At 38.6% G+C, this 22135-nt stretch overlaps 1 protein-coding gene across 7 annotated transcripts in view; it reads right to left on the reverse strand.

Annotated features, from left to right (window-relative positions):
- kirrel3b (kirre like nephrin family adhesion molecule 3b) overlaps positions 1-19070 on the reverse strand; it is a 193413-nt gene extending 174343 nt beyond the window's left edge. For all 7 annotated transcript variants that reach the window (XM_028465175.1, XM_028465173.1, XM_028465170.1 and 4 more), the window contains exons 1-2: positions 18824-19070; positions 18636-18702 (exon numbers count right to left, since the gene is read on the reverse strand). In XM_028465175.1, the coding sequence (XP_028320976.1) occupies positions 18636-18678 (43 nt within the window). In that variant the 5' untranslated portion in view covers positions 18679-18702; positions 18824-19070. The remainder of the gene's footprint in view (positions 1-18635; positions 18703-18823) is intronic.
- Positions 19071-22135: the final 3065 nt, after the last annotated feature.

Below are 22135 nucleotides of genomic sequence, written 5' to 3' on the forward strand. Positions count from 1 at the left end.
ATACAGAGGTTGGGGGTTCGATCCGGTCTATGTGTTGAAGTGTCCTTGGGCAAGATACTAAACACCAGGTTGCTCCCAGTGGTTGACTAGCACCTTGCATGACAGTTATTTCCCATTGTGAATGTGAGTGTGAATGAGCTGATATGTAAAGCACTTTGTGACCTCTGTCTGTGAAAGGTGCTCTAAAAATAAACATTACTTACTTATACTACACTGCATCACAATGTGGAGAGTGCACAGGGGCCACATTTACATGGGAGCTTTAATTCCTCTTTAATTCAGAATAAAAATTAAATTCTCTTTAAACTGACCTCAAACATTTAAATCCAAATTAGGTGTCTGGCTTATTCGATTTTAATTCTGAAATAAATAATTCCTCTATCATGTAAATGCTGAATTCCGCTTTAAGCTAATTACGGTTGTTCTACGCATGCTCGACCAGTCGCGATGACGTGCTGGTGACAACATAATTAAAGATGGCGGCCTCATGGAAGACGTGGATGTAATGTGAAGAGAGGATGGACGAAAGCATAAACAGGTGGACATTCACACGCACACACGAAGTTATTGCGCACACACTGACATCGGCAAACAAAACAGGCTTCACCGGACGGGTGATATTAGAAGAGATATTAGCTTATGTGCGTCCCAGAGCTAACTCGCTCACTAAATGACTCTTAATTCAGAGAGGCCTTTTCTCTCTTTGGATACCAAGCAATTAGAGTCTGATGCTAGAGGTGCATTAGATTGCATTAGGTATAGCAATGAGTTTGTACAGAGGAGAGGATGAGTGATGTTAATTTCATTCCGGGGGTGGGCAGCCGCGGGTGGATGAAGTGGAGATGGTAGCCTTTTATACATTTCTAGCTAGTAAGCAGTTTCCACCATGAACCTGGTTTTATTGAAGGCATTACCGGAAGCCTTTTTTTTCCCATATCTTGTCTCATTTGCAGTTTATGCCAAACATTTTGTAGGAGGATAGTTTTTACTGAAGTTAATGATGCTGCCTTTCTACTTTGTACCAACAAGTCGGCAGTCAGTGTGGCGGAAGGAGACAGAAAGGGAAAGAGAGTGAGGAACTAGGCCATTGTGTTGCAGACATTGTCTCCCTAACGAAGGATAAGAGTTCATCTTTTTGTTTTGTGGATGGCAGACGGTATATTATGGTATATCATTGTGTTATTCTTTCACAAGCCTTTAAATGTTCTTGGCATATTTGCTACAAAAAGCTGTTATAACTGGCAGTGCAAGCCTGCAGGTGGGTTGATGTTTTCTGTGCTCCTGTGGCCTTTTCACAAATGGATCAATACATTCTTGCAGCTTATGTATAATGTTTTTTTTTTTTTTTCCAAATGTGTCTTAGGATACCTCATCTATCCTCACTACGTTTAACCTAATCCTAACTAATAAATGCATTGAAGGTGAGGACATCAAGGGATACCACGGCCCATGAACAGTAACCAAACATTGAGATGATTAGAGAAAGACCAACGCAGTTATAATTAGTGAGGATGCAGGAGGCAATGTTATCTATTTTTTATTTTTCTTCCATCTCAGATTTTGAGTTTGAAGATTGAGATATCAAAAGGTGTAAAAAAAAAAATTCAGGACAGGGCTGCTTGTACTTTTGTGATTCATAACTTTTTCTTCAAAAATATCTTTATTCATTTTGATTCGGAAGTTCAGCCTTTTCAACTTTGTTTTCCCTTCAACTTTGAACTTTAGCTGTTCAGCCATTCTTCAAGTGATTCCAACCTTTCAACTTTTAAAATATTCAGCTGTCTGTTTTCTTTCAATAGTTATCTTCAATTATTTTTGACCTACACGCCTTCAACTTTACCGTCTTTTCAGCTGCAATCCCATTTTTAGAGTGGAATGGATGGATGGATCTTCTGAATTCCCTCATGCAGTGTACATGCATCCTCACTCGCATTTTCTTCAGAAAATGCAAATATTATAATTTCTTTTTTTCCCCTCTACATAGTCTACTAATGACACATTTATGTTTACCTGTGTGGAAAGTCTGCTTTCATGAAGCAACTGTAGGAATATACATACATTTCCACATTCGGAAATGTCAACAAAAGAGCACATCAGCATGCAACAAATACGTGCAAGGTGGACAGGACTAGAGTGTGCGACGCCATGGAGCATACACCATAGGAGACGGAAGAGAAAATGCTAAAAAAACAAAGGTAGGAATATTAATTAATGCAAAATTGTTTTAAAAAAAAAAAAAAAAAGGTAAAAGTCCATTATTTGTTTTCTTCACTAAGACGCAATACTCTTCAATCAGTCGTCCATTTGCTCTACTGTCACACAAGCATATGTTTGAGTTATCCTGTCATGTTGCATTTTGTGAACCATAAGATTGCCCTGACCTGCTTTATGTCGCCTAAGGCTGAGGAAGTTGTGGTTTGGGATGATGGGATGTAGGCTGGTGTGCAGTGTCCCAGCATGAATCTCCGGGGTGAGGTATAAGTAAGTGCACACGGGAAACGCAGTCATGTTAATACGTACATGTTGCCATTTATTTATTTTGCTGTCATCCCTTTGCTCCCCCAGCATGCGGCGGTTCAGTTTCCCAACTCTCACTCCAGCCCTGTGACTTAATCAGTCTGACAGACTCTTTGTGCCTGGGGAAAGTCTCTCTCTCCACAGTCCCCCTTTCTCCTCAAGTTTACGCTCTCTGTGACAAACCCATTCTGGCACCTTTCGAGATGCAGAGCTCTCTATTGGACAGCCCTCTGTGGGCTCTTCACACTCACACACACACATGCATACACGCCAATGCTAAATGCACAAACTACAGCATATGTCATAAACAAACCATTGCACACAAGTATATACACACTCACTAAAAAGAAATTGGTTCAAAAGCTGGAGGAACATTATCCCCGAGCCCCACCTTTTATATTACCAACACCTCTCTCCCATAATAAATCTTTCCTCGTTGTAGTTAAAGTCCTCGCAGCCAGACAGAGGCAGAAATATTATTGGGGTGCTGCTGCTGAGTGACTATGATAATTAGTTTTTTGAAGAGTGTTTGAGGTGTTCGACCTCCTGAGTCTTTAACCAATGCTCATTATAAAAGCTGTTAAATTCTGCATTCGCCTAGCCACAGTTCAGTAATAGCCGCCAAACAAAGTAATCTAAATAAAAATTTTAAAAATTTTAAAAAAATAAACATTTCTTGGGAAAAGTTTTAGGGACGCCTGAAGAACTCCAAAGAAGCACAATTCTTTAATGCCCCAATAATTTAATTTTTATATCAAATGATAAAATCTCTTATCTTGAATAAAAAGCAGAATTTTAATCTTCAAAAAACTTAATTTTACTTCTTGCTATCAGTTTAACCCTCAACACTAAAAAAGTTTGTGCAATTGTTATTTCCAAGGACATACTTTGAGGAAATACCAAACTACATTCGCACATCCACCATTGGCCACGGTTACATGATGTTTTTTAATTCGGAATTAGTTATTCTGAATTAAATCATTCAGAATTAAGATGTTCTGCTTCATGTTTACATGGAAATAGTAATTCCCGAATTGAGGTTTACATGGAAAACCGGTTTATTAGGCTGGGCAAACGTCTATCAGAAAAAAACACAACAAACCTTTTATTGTCGGCTATAACACAGACAACCACATATGAGAACTGTTTTCACTGTTATTTTGATTGTAGTTTTGAAGCAGCAGCTCGACAATAACGGTTTCAGTTTGGACAGCGGAGCAGAAGGAGATAGGAGCTAATCACCGGTAAAAAGCCCAGTAAAACTCCGGGAAACAATAACCAGGAAAAAATAGTTGCTCCCTCTGGACGCATTTAGTCCACCTCCAGGTCCTAGTGCCAGCCGTCCGGTGAAGCCTGTTTTGTTTACCGCATTTACCGAGGTCCGTGTGTGTTTAAATTTTTGTGTGTCCGTGTGAAAGTCTGCATGTTTATGTCTATCCACTCTTCATTATATCCATGTCTTTTAAGGCTCTTATTAAATAGTCTCAGCAGCAGTCCGGGCTGCCGCTATCTTGGATTATGTCGTCACCAGCGCATCATCGCCGCAAGTCGCGCAACCGCAGATTTACCCGAATTAATTTAAAGCGGAATTAATTTGAATTTATGTTTAATTCGAAATTAAATTAGCATTAGGAATTAAGGGTTTACATCGTCAGTTTGAAGAAGATTCAACTTTTATTCTGCTTTAAAGAGGAATTAAAGCTCCCAAGTAAACGTAGCAATTACAGCTGGTTGTTGCTGTACATTTCACAACACAGTGATTGAAATGTATAACAAAGAGCATAAAGGGAATCCCTGGGTCTTAATTTGTTCCAATGTAGAAGTAAAAAAAACCTTGCAAAATACTGTTCCAAAGCTACATACAGTGTATGCAAATGCAAGGACTTAAACTAAACTCTACTCTGTGGTGCAGAATCATTAAAGTCACCGGGAGAGGTTTTAGAATAGAGATTTCCAATCTTATTCTTTCAAATGGATAGAGCTCAATGACTCACCTCAGTGTTTCATTGCTGGGGGTTTTAATGTCTCAGATTGTTTTACAAAATTAATCATACACCTAGCAGCTCCCTCTCTGATCAGGTTACTGCAGATTGTTTTTGCGTTATTATTGTTTGATCTTTTAGCTTTAGGTCTCTTGAATGTAGAAAGTCTCGATAGGCAGCTTTCATACTGAAGTGGCTGAAATATATTTCTCAAGACCTGCAATTTTACCTGCTCCCATCTCTAGTCATTGTTTTCCACATGCATAAGCTTTGTAATGCCACAGGCTTCCAGGATTTCTTTGGCCTGAGCGGATTGATGGAGGACGGGTCCTTTGGAGCAGAACAATCTACAGCCTTGTTTTCAAAAAAGGCAAAACAAGGCTAAAGGGAGGAGGGACGCAACCGGTGGCAAAAGATGGTCAAGGGGAATCTTATGAGTACCTTCGGTATTTTTCTATATTCTTTGTTTTAAAAATCACAATAAAGTGGACAAAACATGGCCTATTTTTCCAGCTTGCTGATGTATTGCATGTGTTACGAAGGCCTGATATTCTTTCATCCACTGACTGCATTAATTTTCTTCCTGTTTCCTATAATTTTTTTTTTTTTTTTTTTTACAGCTAATTTCACTATTCTTCTGTTAGGCTTTGTTTGTTCACACTTTCCGTAGCTATAATTTATTAGAGCTGCCAGCGTAAGTGGTGTGGCATGCCAACACGGCCCAGTAAATAGTACCCAACCCCCCCCCCACCCCCCTTTATTGAGATCTGCCCTAGTTTTTTTTTTTTTTTTTTTAATTTTTTTTTTTACAAGACGGAAAAGGGAAACATTACAAGTAAGGTGGTGACTTCGACCCCCTGGTGGACGTGCATAGGGACCAGATGTCCTGTTAGAGAGACGCTGGCTGCTAACTCCAGGGATGTATGGGTTGAAATCTGGTTCATGTCTCAGTAGGGGAACCACTGCTCTGGTTCCATCGTCAACTAAAAGACAGATAATTCCCAAAATAGGCGCATTTGTTTTTCTTTCTACAATAGTTGGCATTTTATCAAGAGAAAATTACACATCAATGTACAGACTGAGATACATAATATATATATATATGTTTGCTACATTAAAACTCCATACTACCTATAAAAAAGAAAATAAATTCACATGTCTATGAATAACATGAAAACACATGACATAAATGGTAAATGGTAAATGGACTTGATTTATATAGCGCTTTATCCCCACACTGAAGCAGTCTCAAAGCGCTTTACATATCAGCTCATTCACCCAATCACTCTCACATTCACATTCACACACCAGTGGGACAGGACTCCCATGCAAGACGCTAGTCGACCACTGGGAGCAACTTAGGGTTCAGTGTCTTGCCCAAGGACACTTCGACACATAGTCAGGTACTGGGATCGAACCCCCAACCTCTCGATCAGAAGACGACCCACTACCACCTGAGCCACGGTCGCCCATAGTATTCAGTCGTTTTTTATAGAATGTATCTTTTTCCCATCTTTGTTCAACCTTTGGTTTTTGACCCGACCATCAATGCTACACAAATCGAAGGCCTTAGGAAGAACAGTGATAAAAGCAGACCCTACAATCTCAACTTTTTCATTTACGAGCTCAAGATAATGTTTCCATCTCTCATTCTGCTCTCTTTTTGTACATGGCAGGTCTTGGTTTTTGGAGATGAAAGACCCTTATTTGACAGTCTTCAAAGAGTCACAGAACTCCAAAAGACACTTGTATTGCTTTGCTGCACATTCTCCATTTTGTGCCTAATGTGGTGTTGATGATCAAAAAGATTGGCGCTGTGAGAAAGGCAAAAATATATTCGTTTTGGAGAAAACAACCTCAAAACTGACTCAAGTTTGTTTTTTTAAGAATTTTCTTTTTGGTTAATGACACGCCTGGTCTTACTCGTGTAATGACAAACTCTTTTGAAGCATTTTACTTAGATGAGCACACAGCTCGCATCACACATTTCAGACAAATCAATGGCAGGATTTTATAAATAGTTGTTAAGCAAACAGTGAGAATGTGGTGCTGAAATAAAAGAGGGGTTTTTAATTTGTGTTGGCAAACGACACAAATTATACTTATGGTCATTTGGCAGCAAAAATGATGCTAACAATCATTAGTTGATGTATTAGGGATCATTGACACTTGTTTCAGAGAACTAATGTACAAAGGTAAAGCAAATCATGTATAAATCATATATAACTTAATATCTGTACAAAGCTAATTAATTAGAACAATAAAACTCATTTTTGCTTAGGAGCCAAATGCATACCATTTTTATCACAATTTTGTTACCCTAATTTGCCTTTTCACATGTAAATCATATATACAGTATGTAATGAAACCTATATATCCACCAATAAATTACTTATATCAGTCCCTACAGGATGTTCACTTCTAAATTTCTTGACTTTGTGACCATTCTTTGTGTCATTTTTAGTGAAATATTGTTTGTGAGAAATAGCAAGATTTTTGAAAAATGTATAATTCTTCCAATATTTAATTTGCAATCAAACGTCATGCAGTCATGTTGTAATAGCAAGGGAAAATTGTGATTGCCTGCAAACATTATGAAGTTTATGGTTTTTTTCCTGTACATTTTTATTTCTCCTGCGGGCTGAATTGGATGATCTGAAGTGCCACCAGGCTTTAAAGGTCCCATGTCATGCTATTTTTCACCCATTTCCATTTGTTCTAAGAACCCAAAAACATAGTATGAGGTTTATTTTCCCAAACTCAACAGTTTTAGCCTCTGAAAAATCACTTTCTGAGCAACTCTACACAAATGGGCTGATTTGCGGCCTACTTATGCATATTCATGAGTGGGAGTGTCTGTAGACGGGACACTGACTTCCTCCTCCCCGCACGGTGACGTAAAACCAGAGGAAGGCCCGCCCTTCTCCCACCCACTCCATAGCAGAGCTCATGCTGCTTTATAAACATGAGATAGAGTGTGGGGGCGGGGCGTTCACCTGTACATACATACTGTATGACTGTAGAAAATAAATACATAGCACTGCGCGAAGGACACTGAAATGCTCAACTTTGTGGGCGTGTCTGTTTACATGTCAATCACGGCAGAGAGCTTCCTGGATGCGCGACTTCTCCAGCTCAGTGCTGCATCAAATTTGTCATCAAAGTGAGAATGTGTCATCAAATTGGAGCGAGGTGTTTGGGCTCACCCTGCAGTAAGAAAGGAGCAAATCACCCTCTATCTAACCCTTGAGGAAATTAATGAAAAATACACTTTGGGCATGTGTATGAAGCCTATATAGTACTTTGATATTATATATTGATATTATGGTACTTTTTAAAGTACAGAAAAGTTGATTTAGCTTAACATGGGCCCTTTAAGTTTAACATGTTTAATATAGAAGAGTCTCCGTTTACAGCGGTTTACAGCAATAACAAGTGAATTTGTAAATGATATAATATTCAAAGACATATCTTGGGAAGCATTAAGGTACACACAGTGAAGGTGATGTAGGCATTGGCTGAGCTTTCCTCACGTCCTCCCTGCCATGATCATATTTACCCTTATGCATATTTAATGCCCTGCTGTGGCGGTGTCACGCCGCATTGGGACAGAGGCAATGATTCTCTCCAACCACATCATAGTAAAACAAACTAAAAGCCACTAAAGGGTTATAGTTTAAATAATAATAATCTTGTGTGCGACTCTGCTGAAAGCAAACAGTAGTGTTTCCTTTGAAAAAAAACGGAAGTTGGAAGCAAAGCTGTTTACAGTGCGATAGGCAAGCAATGAGAAGTAAAAAGTGAAAAATAATCACATTTTGTCTTGTTTGCACATTCACACAACTGCGCCACTCTGACAACAAATACACAGGAATTAAGGATTAGTGCTCCAAGACACAGATATCGCTTTAATTTCAGACAACAATGCTCTTTCTTTAGGGATTTATTTCTAAATTTATTTCTCATTGTTCATTTATGTTGTTCCTTATCCCCCGCTTGGTTCTTTCCTTAGACCCTGGATATCTTTATTTACCATGAAAGGCATTGTGTTGTCGTCGCTATCATCTGCTGACTCTTGCTTTTAACATCGCTTTTAGCTGAAAGAAGAGCCATGAACCACTGGGAAAATAAAAACAGGGTCTTTACATGAAGCATATTTTTGTTCAAAAAAACTTAGACTCTTCCAAAAAAAAAAAAAAAAAAAAAAAAATATATATATATATATATATATATATTTATATTATTTGATTTTTTTTAGTTTTTTTTCGCACTTTATGTTTTCAAAAATAGGTTGAGTAAGTTTTTAAAGTAGTTTTTGTAACAAATACAAATACTTATTTCAGTGTGACTATAAATGTGATGCCTTATTGGTCTCAAAAATCAAATAAATCTAACTAGTATAGTTTTCAGGGCTGGGACAATATGCTTGTGACCCAATAGCAGCCAATTCAATTCATATTAAAATTTGTATTTACTAAGTGTTACAGTTTTATAGTAATGGTTGTTGCTATTTTGGTTCCCGGTAAAAGGGAGTTTTTTTTCTCCCCATTGTAGATTTTTTCTTAACAATTTTATATTTTGATAAGCATTGCAAGATGACTATTGCTGTAATTTGCGCTATATATATATATAAAGTTGAAAGCTGAATTTAATTTTATTTTCCTTATCCAAAAACAAAGTTGAATCATACACTTTATATGTCATAGGTTGCACTCAGTCTGCCTTTATTGTCAACTGCATATAACGGTGTATTGCACTACATATAGTGTTAACCTATGGCAAAATATGTAGAAATGTTAAAAATAATGAAAAAAAAAAACTTATTTCTGGGGAGAAATAGCCATTTCCATTATTGTCACAAAACATTGTGATATATCGTAAATCAATATTTTTTCCACCCCAGTAGTTAACCGCACAACACTCCAACAATCCTCACTTAGATATATCAGTGATGATGTCACAGCACAGTAAACATGTAGTTAGCGATCCTTGTATCTTTTTCATTGTGACTTTAATTCAGTTATTCTGCTTTCTGACTGTACCATGTTGGAGTTTGTCATTCTACCATCATGTTTCATGAATTTTTCCTCGCTTTTGTCCAATGGGGCAATGTTCACTCGTCTGTCATTACATGGGTCTTCCACTAGTAACATTATCGCTTTAGATAAGGCTTCAATAAACCAACGCTGCTTTTAGGGCTCTCTCTCTTGCCACTCTAATCCAATCTCTGATGTGAAGTCTGTTCATCATCCAGCACCACAGGCGTTTTCCATGTCCCTGTACTATTGGTTGCACAGGGAGTAAAGGATGGCCTTGCCCTTAGTTCACCCCAAGGCCTTCGGGTTTCTCTTCAAGTGTTTGTCTTCAGGTTGTCTCAAATAACTCTGCACTGTGATATTTTGATTTGATTGAATTAGCTTTATAAGATTAGATTTGGAGTGACACTTTGTGTCTGCCCCTCCTTAAAAAATATGAGCCAGTCCTTCTGCTATTTGGCATTGGAAACTGCAAAACTGAAATGACTGCTATACTGTTGTGGAATTTTAAATAAAATTCCACAAGGAGTGCACAACGCACACTGATGTCCCCCAGGACACCCACCAGATTGAAACCCCTGCCATAATAATATGAAGGCACAGCAAATCTTCTAAACTCATTCCATATCAGTATTTCTCTCAAGGCCAGGCATGTTAGATTAAAGAAAAATGAATAAATAAAAACTTAGAGTCCATTACTGTTTCAACTAAGATCAGCACATTTAGGATTTGAGTATTTTTGGCAAAATATTACTAATTCATTTTAATAAATGTTTGTCTTGCTAACTAAATCTTAACCGTGATTCACTAGAGTTCAGTGCATCCACTTGGCAGAATATCTTTTAAAAGAAAATTTATATATATATATATATATATATATATATATATATATATATATATATATATATGTTTTACTAAAGGTGGGCATACACTGCGCGATTTTTGCCAATTTTGAGCCGATTTTGTTAAGAGTTAAACACACGCACCCACACACATTTAAACATGTCTAATGCCCAACATGTCTCTAACCTAAACTGCCGCAGGACTGATGTGCTGCTAAAAGCATTAGTTTGTTTTACCTTCTGCAAGCTGTAGAACATTTTAACCTCAGGTAAAATCTGGTAGTTGTTCTAAATCACAGGCTGCAATACATTAGTTAGACTAACGTCTGCTCCTTAGCCTATAGCAAATGTCACAAGGCTTTATCCTGTAGTGTTTCCTACTCAAACCCTGTCTAAAGGGTTTCCTGTAACCTGTGCAAAACTTTTGACATCCAGTTACTTCAAAAAAAATACACTGACTAACAGTCTATTCTCAAGTTATAAAGGTTAGGTGAGAAATATGCATGTTTCCTATATTAATCACAACAACCACACTATATGAAATAACACAAGGTCAAACATTATAACCTAGCAAACGGCAATAAACTAGATTCAAACTTTATCAAAACTCAAATTACACAAATGTGTAATTGGGCTACACTCTGGCAAACACAATAGTTTCAACCATAAAGATCATGCCTTTAGCAGACCCTGCCTATGTGACACCAAGATATTACAGTGCATAACACAAATCTATACAGCAAACATAGCAGAGTGTGTCTAAACTTGCTACATCAAAAAAGGCCTGTCAAAAGATCAACACAGCTATATCATTATATTAGAACGTATGGATCAATAGAGACATTTATTTTTAGCTTGGTGCAGATGGTGTTCAGTCATCACTGCTGACATGCATTATGCTTTCTGGTGTGTTTTTGTGCTATTAGATTTTGGGGAAAAACACACAAGTGAGCATGAATGGTTATAGGGTTTTGAAAAAGTGGTTCTGTATGATAACTTTTATCTAGTTTTGAAGACATGGAGCCATGGTCTTCAAATTGAACATACCTAGACAAACATGGGAGATATGCTGTATGCATGGCAAATACCCAGTGCCCCTGCCCCTCTATAGACAGGGTTTTATATTACCTTTGCTCCCTTTGACGGCAACTGGGCAAATAGGAATAATAGGATATGGCACTTTGCCAACACTAGAGGTTCTAAAAGAGTTTTTGTGGGGGAAGGGTGGAATGCAATCCAGCTTTGGGGCTTTTGCTAACATTTCCATCTACATTTCTGAATAGCCCTTTCTTTCAATTGCTTTATTGTCTTAGTATAACAAGCAGGTGGCGCTGAGCCTCCTTTGGCAACTGAAAAAAGCCCATCTTCACAGCTGATGGAAAAGTTGGGGGAGGGTCGTTCAACTATTCAACTATCTACTCATTGCTTTTGGCAGACTATTTAAAGTTTGGCTACAATTGTGTCAGTTGTGATTTCCTAAATAAATAAATAAAAAATCTCTTAGTATCAGTGCCAGATTAATTCCCCTTTCAAAAAGCCATGCCTCTCTCTGCTGGTTCCCTTTCTCTTTTGATAAATAGGCGTTCCCGAACCATCCTGTTTTGCAATACAGAGCACGACTTAGACAAATCTAAAATGGAAGCCCACAAGTAGGGAGGTAATGCCAGAGGCACAACACTCCATGAGACTTTCCCACACAATGATGCTTTACAACGGGTCCCATGGGTCTTCTTTATTCTACAGGAGTTCAGACACATACGGCAGCCACAAGGTTCGGTTATAAATTGAGGTACTGTACAGGCTATCAAGCTCTGGTTTATAATGCATGCACAGGAGCTGTATTAGGAGACAGCGATACATTCACCGATGAGGGGCTCCTCTCTCTTTACATTCTGCTGGAGCACATTAAAAGGCTGATTTACATTTATATTGCCATTTAAGACCTGTAACCATAATTGTGGGAGCGTGGCAAAGGTGTAAAGATGCCACCAATACTTTCAAGTAAACAAGGAGAAAAAAAATAAATTTCAGTGTAATACAGAATGAGCCCAAGAAACTTCCTTCCAAACCATTAGTTAAGCAATAACTCAAGTACCAGATCAAGCTTCCAAGCTCTTTTCAAACTTCTTACTCAAATATCCAAGCAATGCTAAACAAGTTTACTTATATATCTCTGATATACGGTGGCTCACAACGACATATTCTTATTTTTTTCCTGACAAAAAAACCAAAGCGGAGAAAATGGAAAGAGCAAGAATTGTACAATACTTCCATTAAGCATATGCCATTCATTTCAAATTAGTGCATATATGTGAGTGCGTCTCAGACTTCTTTACCTTTACCCTCTTTAGAATCATGTACATGGCATACGCTGAGTTTGCGGGGGGGGGGGTAGGGGGGCATTCCCCCCCCAGTGCTAAAAAATTTTCATTACAGTTTTCCCAATTTTTAACTCATTGAGTGCCATTGACGTCTATAGACGTCAATTGTGTTTTTCGGCTGGGGTTGCGAGGAGACAGTGTGACGAAGCTCTGCGGTGAATATCTAACTTGGACAATGGTTTAGTGACCAACTGGTGACATGTAGGTGGCAGCAGCGCACCTTTGGATGAGAGATCACCCATTATGAGCAGAGCTCAGAATGAGAGGAAAATAGTTTGCAAGACAGAAAATGGCGATACTGATTTGATGCTGAAGTTCCCAGCAGCTCACAGCAACGCACACTCGACCATGGCATGTGTGGAACCTGAGTGGAATATTGAGAATGTGGCAATGGTGAGACAAAATTATCAAAAAAATGGGGCAAGCAGTGACACTCAGCATGTCCGGGAGGAGGAGGAAGTTGCGTGTGTGGAGAATGAAAAACGCCAAAATACAGTAAGAAATCCATTCAGATAATAATAATAATAATAATAATAATAATAATAATAATAATAATAATAATAATAATAATAATAATAATAATAATAATTTTGCCATCAAAAACCTGGTCTCAGTGTTGTTTTTTTGTAATTTTATAGAAGTAAACCAATGTTGAGGTGTCTCTAAAGTAAAAAAAAAATTAAAGTCACTATTAGTTTTTCTCAGCCTTTTGTCACAAACTGGTGATTCGTGTGAAATTTGCCTCTATTCAACTGCAGATTACAGAAAAAAAAAAAAAAAACAAAACAAGATAGAAACGTAATTCTTTTTTCTGATGAAATTAGAGACATTTTTCTTTCAGAATATGGTGTCAGAACTCAGATTGTTTTAGTACAAAATATTCTGTGGGTCTTTAAAAATTTGTCAAAATGCTCTGAAACAGCTGGCACTGAGGGGGTAGAAATTTTGAAAACGGCTGGCACGAGTTAATATAACTTACACAATATACAAATATTTTAAGTGCCAAAAAACATAGTGACTAGGAAATACTAAAAACTGCGACATAAAATCCAAAGGTTAACAAAATAAAAACCAAGTTTATATATATATATGTATATATACATTTTTTTTTTTTTTTTTTTTGCTGCTCCCCCTGGCAAGGATCTCAAACTTTGCCTGGTACATGGTAGCTTCAATCATAAGGCACACTTACATTGATGTCACAAACCTAATTTTAGACATTATAGCATAATAATAACAATAGTTCAAGTAGAACCTTTTAGTACTGAGAATATCTTAAAGGAAATATATCAGAGCAGCACTTAGCAAGGGCAGAACTGTCACATAAAAAGCAAATGTCATTGAAAGCTTGTTTCAACCCTGATAGTTTGGCACATGGTATTTCTTTGTGTGCAATCCCAATTTTGATTGAAAGAAATCAATATAGTCAAGCTCAAACAACTGACATGACTTTTTGCCCAGCTGCATTGATGGTACGTCTCTGATTTACTCCAGCTTAACATATAGCAACCCACAGCTGGCCACATGAACAGTGTCTTCGTGAAAAACATAGCATGTTGTTTCCTGTGTATTAAACTGCAATTTAGATGTCAGTAATCCATCCTATAATCTGTCACCAAATAAATTCCTGACTGGGGCTAGAGAGGGTTTCCACTGGCGTCGCTTTACTCAACATGCTTACTCCATGTAAGTCTTATTAAAAACCACTAACCTCTGTCATCAGTCATTCAAGGTCAAAAACTGGGAAGGATTGAACAGTAACGGCAAAGAAGTGAATGAAGAAGTGCATCTGCCAGCCCTGCCTTCACAGGTGACCCATTGATCTCTACGGCATCTGGTTGAATAAACTTAACACTGCCGCCCAACAGACATGTAATCCTGGATAATGCCCTTTTGCTGAGTGCTCCAATCTGGATAAATTCATCCCAGAGGAATGAGATCTCACAGCAGAGTCTCAAAGAGGGAGAGGAGATGAGCCGCTTGGGGTTGATTGGTTGGTGCTAAATAAAAACTGTTGGGGCTGGGAAGGGGGTCTTCTCCATGGATAATGACGCCCGACTGTAAACAGCTTGAGTTTGTCGAAAGGGTGACTAACGGCACGGGAGAAAGCAGATCATTGCTTGGGTTTTTAGGAAGACTACAAACTAATAATTTTCTCTTCCCGGCCTGACCTGAATCCCATAGACCTTGATCTAAACTAAAGCTGTGACAACACACACACACACACACATAAGTCAGCAAATATATTCATGTTTTAAATATGGATGTTCTTTTTTAAATCAACATCTCTAACATTTGTTGTCCATGAATGACAATGAACAGTTTCCGTCTTTTTTGGCACTGATAATTTGAAAAACTTTTTTTTTTTTTTAAATGAATATGTAAACCTAAATTTAAATCACATTATTCACTATTCCAAACTGTAGGAATTACAAGCTGCAGCTGTCCAGCGGCAGCGTCTTGGATTATTTATTTTGTCATATGTTTACTTATTACCATAAAAAAAAAAAAAAAAAAAAAAAATCCAACAGGGCACTCGGCTCAGAGGGATTACAGCAGGCTTAATCTATAGTGGCACAGAAATGAGCAGGGTTCACAGCAGCTGAGGTGACTTAAGCTGGCTAGCCTTGATGGGGCAGGCAACAAAAACAAGAAAACAGACCACATGCCAAGATGACGTCTTTAGTCACTAATCATGCAAGAACACCGTTTACATGTCTACATATACTCTGTCGATAATAAAACGCACCAAATCTATTTCTTTCTCCAATTAAAAATCATACTCAATAACTGGTTTTTATTTGTTTTATAGATAATGTGAAGACAATTTCTGAATTTCTATTACTTGTATTAGAAAAAATCACATTTAATAATAAATCATCACATAATTAGTTTACAGTTAAAATACTAAACCATTGTTTAGACAGCATCATGTCATGCTTGGAAAATATCCTTTGACAGTAATGAGCTTGAAATAAGGTTTTAAATAAGTTCTTGTTTAATTCTCTTGTACCATGCAATGGCTGTATTTCTTTCTTTCTTTAGATATGTGAGGATACAAAAACAAAATTAAAGTTCACATGCCAAAAACATTGAATTGTAAAAACATTTAATTATACCTTCTTGGTTGAGAAATATGAATTAGAGCTTGCCGCCCATGAAAAGCGGATTTAGAGTAATCAGACAGCAGTTAATAGACAGCAGTAAATGAAATGGGGGCTGTTGGAAGAGGGGGGGGGGGGGGGGGGGGGGGGGGGGGTGGGGGGGGGGGGTGGAGTTCGTGAAGTTCACTAAGACATGCTTTCCAGGACTAAGAAACAGCTTAGTCGTGCTGGGTGGTGAAATCAGGAGTTCTAACATGGGCCGTATGTGTGAGTGCGAGACAAAGAAGGAAGCTGATGATGGAAAGAAGCAGGAGATTTAGGGAAAGGACTGAGATAAGATTTCTGCACAGCAGCACTGCCCCTTGTGGGCAAAAGTTCACCAAAACACAACAATACAAGGTGAGGAGTGAGAAGTAGATCAGTGTGAAGAGAGTATGCTGTTCTGATTTCTTATGTTGGATACAGATCGTATTGTGCTGTATCACCGGGAAATGTAAATGTTTATTACATTCATTACAGGGTAGGCATATATAAGACTTCTAGCTTCAGCCTACTCTTTTTTTTAGCTTCTATACCTGGATAATGTGATAACGTAAACTGTTCAAAACTAAACTGAATGGAATGGATGTGAGGAGAGAAGACATAGAGGTGCGTTGAGAAGATGGAAGATGTCCCAGACACATTGGGCCTAAGGTGAATGTGCTCCTGGAGACGTCTACTAGATTTTTTTCTGACCAGCACTGTGTCATTTGTCACAGGCTGGAAAAGTGACAGCAGAAGAAAAGGTGCCCCAGATGTGATAACAGCGCAGTCGTGATATAGAACCGCTCTGAAAACCTCTCTCTTTGCAGATTCTTCATCTTTCATTTATTCCTCAAACTGCAGAATAAAAATACTCACTCATACTGTCACACTCTTTGTCTCGTTTCCTTTCTGTCTCACAGAAAAAGCTGCGTGTAAGTTAATGTCTGTGGCTAGTAGCCCTCTCTGAACCTTTGTTCATAAAACCAAGATTGGTTCCTGTAGCTTTCTGCTGACAATGCCCCGACGTATAAACAGAGCCATAATTTGTTGGACAATGGTAAGCTTTCGGGAAGCACTTTCCTCCCTCTTGAGTCACGCCAAAAAGAAGGGTTGTTATCCCATTTTACCTCCCTGCAAAAGTACTACTCTATCCTCCAGAAAACAAATTGCTGTACTCAAATGCAAAGCAATCCCATCTCATCTTAGTCTTTGCAATAGCCTTTATTACAATGTGAGATATGATGTTTGTTGATCCGAGACATAAAAATAAGTCTGCCATGACATGAAGAGGAAATGTGATGCTTGAAGAATAAAAAGCTCAAACAAAGGGGGCTCTATTTCAAGAAATAATAACACATCTTTGATATTATGTGTGACTAATCATAAACATAGAAACACAATAGAGAAATGATGAACATTATAGGTCAGATGTAAACTTAACGAACGGTCTAGGAAAGAAAGAGACTTGTAAAAAAAAAAATCGGTCACATAAAGATTAGTTATACATAATAAACAAGAAAGGCAATGCAAATATTAGGACAAGCAGTAAAAACATCAGCAGCACTAGTTAGAGACGGAGAAGCTACCACTGCCAAGACTCAAACATCAGCCTCGGTCATAAGTAAAATATCTAGTAGAAACAATTAGGTTTGACCCTGTCAAACAGATCTGTTTGTTATCACATCACTAACTTTATATTTGACACCATGGCATCACATTTTCCCTTTTCAGAGATACATTCTTGTTTATAGCTCAGAATTCCCATTGGGACGCAGCAATACACAAAAACATTCAAGCAAGGACTTCAGAGAGTAGTCCAGTGCGACAGGGTCAAGTTTTGAAAAGGGATGACGGATGTGTCACTGACCCTGACCCCCGCAAAGCATAAACCCGGGCCACTGCAAGTTGGCTGGGAATCGTACTGCCAACTAACAAACAGCCACTACCTGAACCCCTTCGGTGTGTGGGTTAATTTCTCACACTATCACAGAAGGGAATATGTAAAAAAGAAGCTTTGTAAAAGACAACCACCTGATGAGAAATTGGGGAATTTAGCATATCTTCTTAGTCTGGCTACAACCAATTGCTCTCGTTTTAGGAATAAAAGCTGTTCGTTCCCAAGCTTTACCCAGGAGTCTTCCTTCTAAAGTCTCTCAGTTAACTTTCCCAGCCTCTATTCATCTGACTTGACCCCCTGTAGTTTATTTCAGAGGGGACACGCTGTCAGTTCAAAACAATGTGAGTCAAGAATGAACGCTTGACCGGACTGGAACAGACTAGAGTTAGGGGCTTCTGTGTGTGTGTGTGTGTGTGTGTGTCTGTGTGAGCATGTGATGTGAATGTCAACCCTGCATAGGAAGTATTTAACTTGTCTGGTCTGAAGCCTGGGACACAAAACTGACAGAAAACAAGAGAGAGCCTTAAAGACTGACAGCTCCGTAATCCAGCGACAGCCACAGAGACTTTTTGTCGCTGGTTCCCATCATGCCTCTCTAGCATCAGACATCAACATGGGAGAGCTTATTCTAAAGCAGGTAAAACACGGGCAGAGCGGGGATTTGGACAACACAAAAAGAGATTCATTCAGCATTTATCATCCAGCAAGCAAGTTGTACATCTATTGTCAACTCTTAACGCTATGTTCCCTGGTTTAATTTCAGGCTCTCTCCATTGATAAGAGTAAGATAATATGCTGGGAAACATTAAGAAGCATGCAGCATGCAACGAATCAATAAGCGAGAAGGCTTACCTTGTTTGGAGATCCAAAAGATCAGAAGGACCCAAGGGATCATGGCTGAAGAGTGGAGAGGGCAAACCTATAAGAAACAGTGGGTGAGTGTGAAATTAAAGTTGGCAGGTACCAACACACGCACAAGATGAGAGAGTGGTGCTGAAAGGAGAATGTTGTTACAGTCCCACTGTGGAGTCTCTATTTACCGATGTAAAGGCTGGTCGTCTGTCCCCGTCCTGCTCCTCTCCTACTCAGTCTTCTTCTTCTTCTTTTTTCTGTGTGTCTCTCTCCTCTCAGTGTCACTCTTCAGAACAGTCGCTTGTCAGCTCTGCCTCGCACACTGTCAGTGATGGGAGCTGGAGGACTTTCTGTGTCTCCGTTGCTGATTCTGAGAATACTCACTCTTTTTCTCGCTCGCTCTCTCGCAGTTTCTCATCACCCATCCATTCTGAGCGCCTTCAGCCCTCACTTGTCCCCCTCCCTCCTACTCTTTCTCTCCTCTGCTCTCTCTCTTTCTCTCTTTTGCTCCACCACCACTAGACTCCTCCCCCTACATCTCTGTCTCTCTTTCTTCTCCTCTCTCACTGTGTTGCCCCTCAGCCTGGCTGTCTGGGTGGCTGGGGCTGAGCATGGTGCTTGGACGGCTTATCGTTCTCACTCTGGGAACGAGCTCGGCTCTGAGAGGGAAAAAAAGAGAGGGCACAGTTCACATTAGAATGAGAATAGGAGCGAGACCTCTTTAGCTACAAATAACGCAGACAAACCACAAACAAAAAGTGCAGTACCGCCCCCCTCCCGTTTAGGATGTGGGGCTTTTTTGTGGGATACCACGGATGGGAGTGAATACTAAACGATTTAGAGAGAGAAAATTAGCATTCAAGGATAACGCTTTTGCATTAATTAGTATCCAATTTTTTTAAAAGAACCACAATTTAAATTCATAGTCACTCACTCAAGGAGCAATGATGCAAGACGACATAAACACCCAAATGCACTGCATGCTTACAAACAAGTTTTCTTGGTTATACTTGTTAAATTTTTAATAGAGCTTATTATTTTTGAATATTTTAAGGCATGCACAGTCTAGGTACAAGTTTTCTACCTGTAAGCTGTCATCCCATTTATTGTGGTAACTAGAAATTGATCTAGCAGATATCTGTTTTTGGATCCAATCGTTTGACCAGAAACACTACTTTAATACAAACTGAAGAATAAAGTTGAGCTGCATTACAGTGTTTAACCCAGATTTGAGCAAATATCCAAGGAAGAAATTGTGCCCAGGCATATCAAAGCAGATTTCCACCCTTTGCATTTTTAAGAGTTTTGATGCTGAACCAAAGATGTTGTTTTTTAATATAAAAACTACTCAAAGTGCTACAGCAGACTTTTCACTGCCCTTGTGTTTAGTCCAAGAAGTATATGTCCTACTGAATGTTTTTTTTTTTTTTTTTGCACTTTTTGATCATGTAAAGCACATTGATTTCCTTTGTGTATAAAATGCGCTATGCAAATAAATGTGCTTTGCCTTGAATTCTGGAGGCGTACTATAGGTACAACTTCACGTGCAGTAGAAAAGTGCAGTTAACACTTTGCTAAACCAACTAACTATGGTTCCACCCAATGGAACTAAATATAGATCACATTTTTTATTTATTTTTTTTTTATCAGTATAAGCCAATGGCCACCGCTACATGATGTTTTTTTCTTTTTTTTAATTCAGAATGAATTATTCTAAATTAGATTATTCAGAACTAAAGTGTTCTGCTTCGTATTTACATGGAAATAGTAATTACGAATTGAGGTTTACATGGAAGACAGGTTTATTCGGCTTTATTCAATTCAGCTTTGGGTCTGGGAGTTGGGAAGGGATCTGATTGGACAGGGGGCAAACATGGCGTATCACGTCTATCAGGAAAAATTACACAACAAACCCTTTATTTTCGGCTACAACATAGAAGACCACATCATAAGGACTGTTTTCACTATTAATTAGATTAATTGATAGTTTTGAAGCAGCAGCGGGGCAATAACATACTGTTTCATTTTCATCTGCTGAGTAGGAGAAGGAAATAGGAACTAATCAGCAGTAAATAAAGCACAGTAAAACTCTGGAAAACAATAACCAGGGGTAAATATTTACTCCCTGGTAAAGATAGTAGCTCTAACAACCGGTACAATGATAAACTTGGTGATATTACAGCCTGTGCAGCAGTACAGGGCCACATTTACATTCCCTAAGGGAACATAAAGGAGGGGGCAGATGGTATAGAGCTTAGAGGTGGTCTTGCTAACTCAAATCATGCTAGGTTTTCAACATTCCAGACTGAACTTTTTAAGTTATCAGATTTTTGTGCTTTCTCCTTTTTAATCAAAGCAAAATAAAGAAATTGTTGTTTTGTGTGCATAGAACATTTGCCTGTCTGTACAGCATAAATGTGTGCAGCCATCTGTTATACAAACAAAGCACCTGTATCTTTCTTTTTTTTTTTGCATTTTCTGTTTTAATATTTTTTTTGTCAATTGAAATATTTAGCATAATAGAAGTTGAAGCCTTAAGGCTGCAAAACACTGCAATTTTTTCAATCACTGTACTCAGCTCCAGCTCAAATTGTGCGACTCGTACTCACGTTTCATATTTTCACACTATACAGACCATCACTCTGACCCTGCTCACACTGTACGTCTATACACGACACATTGGGGTCTTGTTTCCAGAAAGGCAGAACAAGAACAAGAAGAACAAGAAGAACAAGAACAAGAACAAGAACAAGAAGAACAACAAGAACAACAAGAACAAGAACAAGAACAAGAACAAGAACAACAAGAGGAACAAGAAGAACAAGAAGAAGAAAAGGCAATGTGATGGACCAGGAACTGGCTGGACAGATGTGGGCAGTACAGTCAGTCAATTTTACAGCTGTCCTACGGTCTTTGCGCATGCGCAGTGTGAGAGTTTAGGGTGAGTCAGTCCGTGGCACTGCTTAAACTGTGAGATACCCTCATGAGGAGCGACTGGATTTCAAACATGTTTGATTTCCTTATGACCATACAATTGCTGATCCAGAGCTGGTCGTCAGGTGTTAATCGCTTCTTGTGACCCCATGTATACTACATGATGCACGACACACTATTTAGCAGAGACTCGGCCTTTTCCCAAAAATGGGCTCAAAATAGCCCAAGAAAATTGCACAATGTATGCCTGCGTTTTGTCAGAAGATAGAATCCCAAGATGGCTTCTTGGGATGCTATGTAATAGCATTAAAAATTGATATTAGGGTTGTCAACCATGTTTTTAAGGGGGTTATATGTTGAATTGAGGTCAAGTAATGGCTCACATGTTTTTGCTGTGACATGGCATTTCCATGTCAGCCTCACTAGGTTTGTGAAAGGGTCCCCACCAAACATCCAGCTGTGCTTTACTGAATTTGCAGCAAATTATGGTTTGTAGTTTAAGAGCACAAAGGAAAAATATATTACACCTTTATCAGAAACAGTAAAGTATAGATCAATAGGTCTAG

Source organism: Gouania willdenowi, chromosome 13 (assembly GCF_900634775.1).
Source record: "Gouania willdenowi chromosome 13, fGouWil2.1, whole genome shotgun sequence".
In the NCBI taxonomy this organism is placed as follows: Eukaryota; Metazoa; Chordata; class Actinopteri; order Blenniiformes; family Gobiesocidae; genus Gouania; species Gouania willdenowi.